The 8,680-nt window shown below is 33.7% G+C and overlaps 1 protein-coding gene across 1 annotated transcript; it reads right to left on the bottom strand.

Annotated features, from left to right (window-relative positions):
- Positions 1–279: 279 nt before the first annotated feature.
- LOC148625394 (uncharacterized) lies at positions 280–1,555 on the bottom strand. Its single transcript, XM_088568897.1, has one exon. It carries the CDS (start codon positions 1,506–1,508, stop codon positions 375–377), a length of 1,134 nt encoding a protein of 377 aa, XP_088425023.1. The 5' UTR covers positions 1,509–1,555; the 3' UTR covers positions 280–374.
- Positions 1,556–8,680: the final 7,125 nt, after the last annotated feature.

Here is an 8,680-nt window from a genome sequence, read left to right as displayed (position 1 = left end):
AGGGAGAAGGTACGCTTTCATCCATTCATGACGCATATTATCAAATCGGACGTCAATAATTATAGCGCTTCCAGTTTTATTATTTGTCATTAGATTGTGAGTGGAAACATTGGTGAAGTATGATCGTTGACATTTGGTTTGTGATTTTCAAGCACTATAGTCGCTTTCCTAATATCACGATTTCATTGTTTTGTATATAAATCTACAATTCACTTTATATTTCAACAGACGTTATTGTCTTTGAACAAAGTATAACAGCAATATATGTAAACTTTATTAGTGACAAATGCAGTATGAACAATGTAAATTTAATAACGAAAAGGATAATGACAAACGTGAAGTACAACAGAAACAACAAAACAACTATTGGATTATCACATTATAGAATCTCTTTCACAAATTTCTGTCGATAAAACATCTGCGGACGGAACAATATCACTGTTAATAGATATCTTCTTCTCACGTAGACATCTCGATACACTAAAAAAGTACGATTGACACATCGTCCTGAAATTCTTTCCAAAAACATAATAAACTATGAAATTCACGGAAAAATTCAAACAATACATTACTTGAAAAATATAATCCAAAGTTTTAAGGATTTTCGATGGTTGCTGTGGATTACCAGAAAACGCTTCTACTACAGTCTTTATTTTGATTACATGGGTTGGAGTGTGTAGAATAAGAAAGATGACCGAGACAGCGAACAAAAGCTTTGTAACTTTTAAATAGTGGCTTGTACTCGATGGCCATGTTCGAGCATTAAACCGCTCTCTTAATTGCAATGATCGTTGATGTGAACGCATTGCCTCGAATATTAACAACGCCATACAAAACAATATGGACGACAGAGGTATGACGAATGTTAAAGCTGTATCGATATAGGTCAACACATACAGTACTTCATGGAACGTTTGGATTGGTAAACAATAGTAGTCGTTACCATACTTCGTTACGTGAGTCGTCCAGAGAGGAATGTGGTAGATGCAGAGCGAAAGAACAACAATCATAGATATAATTATAGTGGCATATTTCTTTTTACAGTACACTTCAACCGATGACGGGCGACACATTCTTATATAATTGTCTATAGTTACACAAACGACGCACCATACCGACAAAAAACTGCAAATATAAGACAGAAAAACGGTGACTTGACAAATTACGTTCTTATGAAAAAATCGTATCTGCATAAAGTCTAACCAAACAACAAGTAGATTTATAAGCATACCGTTGTCACAAATAGACCTCATGGTTAAAAACATGTTGCATGAATATTTACGTAGCTGAACGCTAGAAAATATATAGGCAGACATCGTGTTACCCAGAATTCCCATGAAAATAATTACAGGATAGGCATACTTCCTTAAAACATATTCTGCATTGTGCAGCGTTGTCACTTCAACTTCAAACTGTTTGTTATCGATGTGTCCATCATCGATTGAAACTGTCGTGTTTATGAAGTCTGTATAGTATACCTCAGCCATATAAGTATTAGTACTACTCATGTCTACATTATTCAAGGCAATATCTATTTATGACATACCATTAACCATCGACCTGAAATGATAAGGTATTTGAGGAAAATATGATCCTGCCACAATTGTATCCAATCAACTATATCAAATTGCAAACTAAAAAAATTATGTCAGTGTCCTGTAGAAGAGCTAATTGAAGCCCGACAAGTGTTACTTGGTTGATCGACGGTCAGAAATCATACTTATAGCAAATAAATAGACGGAATTATACAATTTGAAAATATTATTCGATAATTATGGTTTTAAGTACTTCTTGTATACAATATTTTTTTGGTTTTATATCTATATGTTAATTGTTGTGTGTGTCTGTTTTCCATGTCTGGTCTTTGTCCTCGGATTATTTTCTTTTGATTTCCGCTAGAATACTGGTTCCCTTGATAACTCTTTTATATATATTTGATTCTAATGCTGCTGATGAGAGGTTACTCATTGAAACACATGTACAGCATATCAAAATTTAATTTACGGGTAGCTTAAATTTATATGATTGGTATTTTTTGTATTTCAATATAAGCTTGTTTTTTCCTATCACAGGATAAAACGCAAATAAAAAAAGGAAAAGCCCCATTTAGAATAACGAAAAACACCTATCGATAGCTATGGTTCATGATGTTTTGTAGGAACTACAAACGGGGTTGAAAATCTAATGATAACAGGAGGTTAGAAAAGCTCTACACTAGTAATTAAAATCCCAACTCTGTTATTATTCTACATATGTTAAGAGCCTTAAGTTTAAGGCTAAATGACAGTTTAGTATTTGTCAACCTCGAAATGCTTGTAGTCTACCTCACATCTTTGTGGTAACATTTCATTTGCATCATACGTTAATGTATTATCGATGTCCTTTACTAACAGTCGAGTCTGTTGGTTTTATGGTTTGGATGATATCATTGAAGTCCATTTTAAATTAGAAAAACAATGACAAACGAAATCGGTCCAGTGATCATTACAGCAATGGTTTACATTTTGGCTTAAATTTGCTGCATTCATAAAAAAAATTTGATCTTTTATGAATAAAAAGTGGACAGCGTTAAAGATATAGTATTCGTAGTTAACTATCATATATTCAAATGCTTCTCATTTCTATATAGAGATTTAATCAAAGGGGTATGTAACTGATGAATTTCCATCATCAAGTTGTTTAAATTTACCATGGCTGTGACAATGTGTTGGTATTTAAAAATGTATGCAACAAGCTCACTTTGCTTTTCTTAAGACACAACAGTAACTAGATAAAACATATAACCAATTTGGCAAAATTTGTGCCACGCTGGTGTCATTTGTTTTAAACCCTTAACATGGAGTAATTAAGGGAAACGAGGTTCTAGCGGTAAACAAAAGAATGTAATCCAGGGACAAAGACCAGGCATGTAAAACAGACATACACATAAAGTAACTAAAATAATACATACAAAGTAACAAAAGCAAATGAGCAACCCGGACTCCACTAAGAACTGGGAGAATGGACAAAGTGCACCGGTAGGGTAAGCGTCCTCTGCTTTTCTAGAAACACCCGCCGAACATGTGTACAAACATAATTTACAACAAAAACAACAAACGAAAAAAAATATGTAGCTATTTTGTCTGGAAACCCCAATATCAAGCTTACAATTGAATGTACGTCACAGCTTCCAATTTATATGGGCACAATGTATTTCATACCTTCACTCATTGTATTGATGTCTGACGATCTGCGCTTGAAAAGCTGAATTCTAGTTATAAGAATAGACTGGCCAATTAGTAGACATGTCATTAGGTAATTATCAATGGAACACTAACGCCACATTTCAGTTTAATTATCGTCCTTCTATCCACGTAGGACGACAGTACTTGAACTTAAGACCTAGATATATTACTGTTATTTTCAATTTCGAACTGTTTGAAAGAGTTATCAAGGAAACCAAGGTTCTAGCGGAAATCAAAAGAAAGTAATCCAGGGACAAATACCAAACATGGAAAACAGACATACGCAACAAAGAAGATTAAGTAACTAAAATAATAATACAAAGTAACAAAAGCAAATGAGCAACTCGGATTCCACTAAAGACTGGGAGCATGGACCAGGTGCACCGGTAGGGTAAGCGTCTTTGCTTTTCTAGAAACACCCACCAAGTTGCTCATAAAAAATTCAAGCCCGGGTAAAAGAGGAAAGGAAAACTATGACACTATGAACAAATCAGTTTCCATGGCGCAGATGGATACACCATAACGAACAAAAGTTCATGATGGCGACCATAAAACTTCTGTAGTGATGACCTCAGTCTTGTAGCAACATATCCCTGTTCCAGAAACTTAACTGTAAGAGTTCTAGTTTGACACAAAAAGTATGCTGCGTAGATACGGCAAGCTCTGTCATAACATATGAGTTGTGGTATGAAAATTCCATACGTATGAGTTGTGATATGAAAGCTCTATACGAAGCTTCGTTTTCTTTTACTATCAAAACATCATTTGAGCATTTCTATGCCTTGCTAAGTTTAGATAGACATTTCTTCCATTCACGTGTCGTACTTAGATCCGTAATATCCCAATTACCGAACTGATAAAATCTAGGCAGTAGTTAAAAGGAAGAGTCTAAAGAGAAAGTCCGGATGACGATGGTAGTATCACTTTATTAGCAACTTTTGTATCTTGATATGAATATGAACAGAATAAAACATTCTGGCTAGACAACGAAGCGGTTACATGTAATTACTTTTTTTGTCATTTCATAAGCAACAACTAGGAATTTTACCAAATCGTAACTTCGTAAATGCTTGATTGATATTTTCAAATTGTTTTGTCATATCACAACTAAAGTATTACGTTTATGTTTTCATCAAGCTGTTTTCAATTTCAATTCTGTAAACATAAATGTAAATTGCTTTTCAATTAGTTACTTTTCAAATAATCAAAAAGGTGTACTCAAAATGTGCGTATAAGTGAAATGTACGGAAAGAAAAAAAACGTATTAAGCCACAAAAAGGTTTCGTAGCACTCTTCTGTTTAAGTATCGTTTACGAAGAATTCATTTTTTCCATGAAAATGTTTGTTTGTCTGTTTGTTTGTTGGGGTTTAACGTCCGAGCAGCAATATTTCAGCTATATTCAGACGATGAACATGAAATTGATGATAAATGAACATGAAATGATGATGAAATGAAGAAGGGGTGGGACACAAGGACAATGGGGTCGACAAAATTTGATTGCCACTGGAAATAGGGAGAGGTGTGTAGGGTCGGGCAATTTAGCCTCCTGTGGCGGAGCCCTATGGTTTCTACTCCGGGAGAATACCACAGTAGGGTTCTTTAGCGTGCGAGGAACGTGGCATCTTTCCCAACACGGTGCACCACTATGGTTTGCGATCAGGTTTTCCGTATTATAGCCCGACAACCCCAGCATGTAACACGCCAGGGGTACCCCATTCCACCACCTGGGGCACACATCCCAGTTACTCTTTGGGCAGAGCGCCCTAGTCCCCGTCTAGGGTTCTGAGCACTATTTAGTTGCCTTTTACGACAAGCTTAGCGCTGCTGCAGGCCTATTCTTTTAACACCCGGACCTGCACGGGTATCCATGAAAATGAATTTCACATTTGAACAACTTAAGAGGTAGACCTAGGGTAAGGGAAATTACTCTTATCAAGCTTTCATTTGAAACAGAATGAAATCAATCCAAATTACTTTGATGTTTACACGAGATTGATGTAAAATGCTGAATACAAACGTTCCAATGATTTGTGTGCAACTTAAATCTAATTACAATTTAATCAAGATTTATTGTCTTAATATTATAAGTACATGTCATTTTCATCGTAAATATATTTCCTAGCTTTGAGAATAGCTTCTAAACATTATTTTCTATTTACTTTTCTAATAAGGATTACAAATTTTCAAACGATATATAAAAGTTGCAAATACTTATACAAGATAAATTTCATGTTGTGACCATATAACCCAATTTTGCAAGGAAATTCTCAAGAAAACTGTGTTCTAATCAAATTAAGGCTACCTAATTGGTTGTCCAAAAGATAGAACAAAATAGAATAAATAGTTAAGTAACACTCCTGATAACAATAATACAAAATGTGATTCATGGTTGGAAAGCCTACATATTTATATTTTTGACATTTTGTTTAAAATGCTTTAGTATAAAGAAAGTGGTACCATCTTTCATGGTTTTCGTGGGTTGTCCAAACCACGAAAATAAGTACCCAACGAGGGGATTTCCATTGATGTGTATACTGAAAACCCCCAAACCATCAATTCAAGAATCCACGAACTTGTGTTTCCACCCAAATCCACAAAAATTGACATCCACGAATAAAGGTACTTTCAGAGTAAACGGAATGTAATATTTGGTTTTTTTATATACCCCTTGTGCTTAGGAGATAAAAAAAATATATATAATTCAAAATTAAGGGAGCTAACTCTGAAAATGACATTGAAATTAAATAATTGTATATTCAATGTAAATTATCTCCTAATAGCTGACAGATTGGAGTGAATAATTACGCATTTCATCCTATTTTCCTAAAACATAACTTAATAACAAAAAATGAAAATGAATAGCCTTTTTGGTATACCACCTGTAACAGTATTTGGCATGATTCTTACAAAGACTGCTTCTTAAGATCCCTTCGATATGATAAATCAGAACTAAAGTTCATTTGATAAAAGACTAAGGACACTGGATTATCCGAAGGTACTTCAGATACCACGGATAATTAAATACATACTAATAGATGCATATTTTTTTTATCTTTTAACCTTACACCTTTTCTTGCTGACCGTAAGCATTTTCATTTTCGTCAATTAATCCGACATTTTTTTAATGGAAAATGGACCTTCATTTCCTTTTATGTTTTCTTTTTGAATTTTAAGTTATACATGAATACTAGAATGGATATCAATCCTTTACAAAAAATGAAGATGTTAATTTTTTGATAAACTGAATTACGTTTTTTATGGGTTTTTTTGCGGTAGGTTCCTAATAGGTGTGACTTTAAATTTCACAGAAGAAGGAACACAAACAAACTTAAACATTATTTCTCTGGCATCAATTATTATCTTAGCTGCATAAGTTCTTCGTTGTTTTCATGATTAAAAACCATTCTGAAGCATTTCGTATTTCTTATTATTAAAAGTCATTCGTTGATTTAAAAAAGGTGCACCCACTCCCCATTATAGCAGCTTGTTTTGAGCCCCTATAATTATAAAACGCATTTTAATTTTAAAAAGGCTGGTCGGCTTTTACTGATAAATTGATAAGAAAAATAATGAAAAACCATGTTATTTAGTCCGATTTGTCAAAAAAAAAGCAAATTAACTTTTCTGATGCAACTTTAGAGAACATTTAACATACTGAACATATTGAAGGCATAGTATCACTGAGGAATTCTTTCGTAAAAAATCTAATTATATGTATTAAGCCATTCCTTACCTTAACACTTGTCCGTATGTCCCTTTAGACAGTGCGAAATTTGCTTATCACTCATAGGATGTAGCTGTTTAGTCTATTGATTAAAAATAAACCTAACACCACTAGAGCAGAGTTGAAATATTAGTAAGCACAGTTAAATGTCAACACAGCATTAAAGACCAAACGTCGGAATTCAACCACAACATGGAGCCAAGACATGGCATTTTGATTGAGTAGAGTAATAACAAGACTTATAGAAATTTCAGGAAGAAACGATTTAAAAACGCAAAATTAATATTTCTAATATTCGTGATCTACGGTCATAAACTTATTTGTCATTAATGACAATTGTGTGTCTTATGGGCGCTTTAATATCACGGGGTTAAATATAAAGCTATTGTAGACAGTAGTGGATTTTTGAACGATAATCAAGATAATGTAAAAAACAAAACTCTCTGAAAGAACTCTATTGAAATAAAAAGCAAAATATTTACATGGTAACCACATGAAGTTGAAACATTAAAACATTTAGGTACTTATAAGATATTGGGGTTTAGTTTCATAACTTGTGTAGACACGACATCATGATAAATTACAAAATATAAAACTTGTGCAATCTTAGTACATAATCTGACGAGAAAAAAATGTTATAACAGGTCCCTGTAAACCGTGCAATTTATATTTACAAATACTTATATTTTTTCCGATTTAGGATGTCAATTATTCACCGCTTGTGTGTGTGTGTGTGTGTGTGTGTGTGTGTGTGTGTGTGTTTAAAACTCTCTCAAATAGATTTGTATCAAAAAGAGATATATCATATTCACAGTGTATTATTTCACGGTTGCTTTTTTGGCTCGCAGAATAATAAGCGACAATAAATCGCTCGTAAAAATATTAGTTGGTTAACAGTACTCGTTTTTAATGTCATCTTATCTATCCTCTGGTTTTGTTTTTTATCTCACAACAAGCTTTACTCAAGCGACCGTCACCATGGCACGTCTGCTAAATATAGCTCATCAAACAACAAAGAATCCTATAGTTGCTGGGGAAAATATGTTGTCACCTCGGCTATTCTATTGTGGACACATGATCGGATTAATTAATATGGAATGTCTATTTTCAATATAATTTTTTTTTCTTCTATTATAGATGTTTCTTCTTTTCCTTAAATTAAGGCTTAATCTTTATCTAGCAGCATGACAAGTGTCTTTCAAGAAACAGAAATTTATGACCTAATCCTTATGACCTTAGTTTTTTGTTGGAATTTTGATGTTAGTGTGTGTGTGTTTAACTTACTTTATAATGGGACGACTTCATTCAGTTCTAACATCGTTGGTAATTTTTCAGATCCTTACATACTAACGGTTTCTTCCCTGAATCAATATTATCCGATGGAGTAGTGTAGTGAATAGAGTCGTCACATTCATAAAAGTATGTATAATATTTATTAGTCGTGACATGTATCGTTAATTTGATCCTCTTTCCTACATAATAACAACTAGATGAGCTGTCCTGTGCTACCATGCATCGTGTGTTGAGTAAAAACCCTAGATTATCATACGAGGAGGAATGACCCGGCCAGTAATTAATCGACTGTTCCCTGTGTAATGAAAATTCGATAATTCACACTGTGAAATAGATTCGGTAATTTCACTCTCGTACTTTTTCCCGTCAAACGTCTTAACGCGAATATCAATCCGCCGATCAAAATATTTATGATATGAGAAAATATCAATTTTTATG

Source organism: Perna viridis, chromosome 2 (assembly GCF_037379345.1).
Source record: "Perna viridis isolate PV_CMFRI_1.1 ecotype Kerala chromosome 2, ASM3737934v1, whole genome shotgun sequence".
Classification (NCBI taxonomy): Eukaryota; Metazoa; Mollusca; class Bivalvia; order Mytilida; family Mytilidae; genus Perna; species Perna viridis.
Note: the sequence above shows the minus strand (reverse complement) of the source record. Positions and strands in the feature narration are given on the sequence as shown.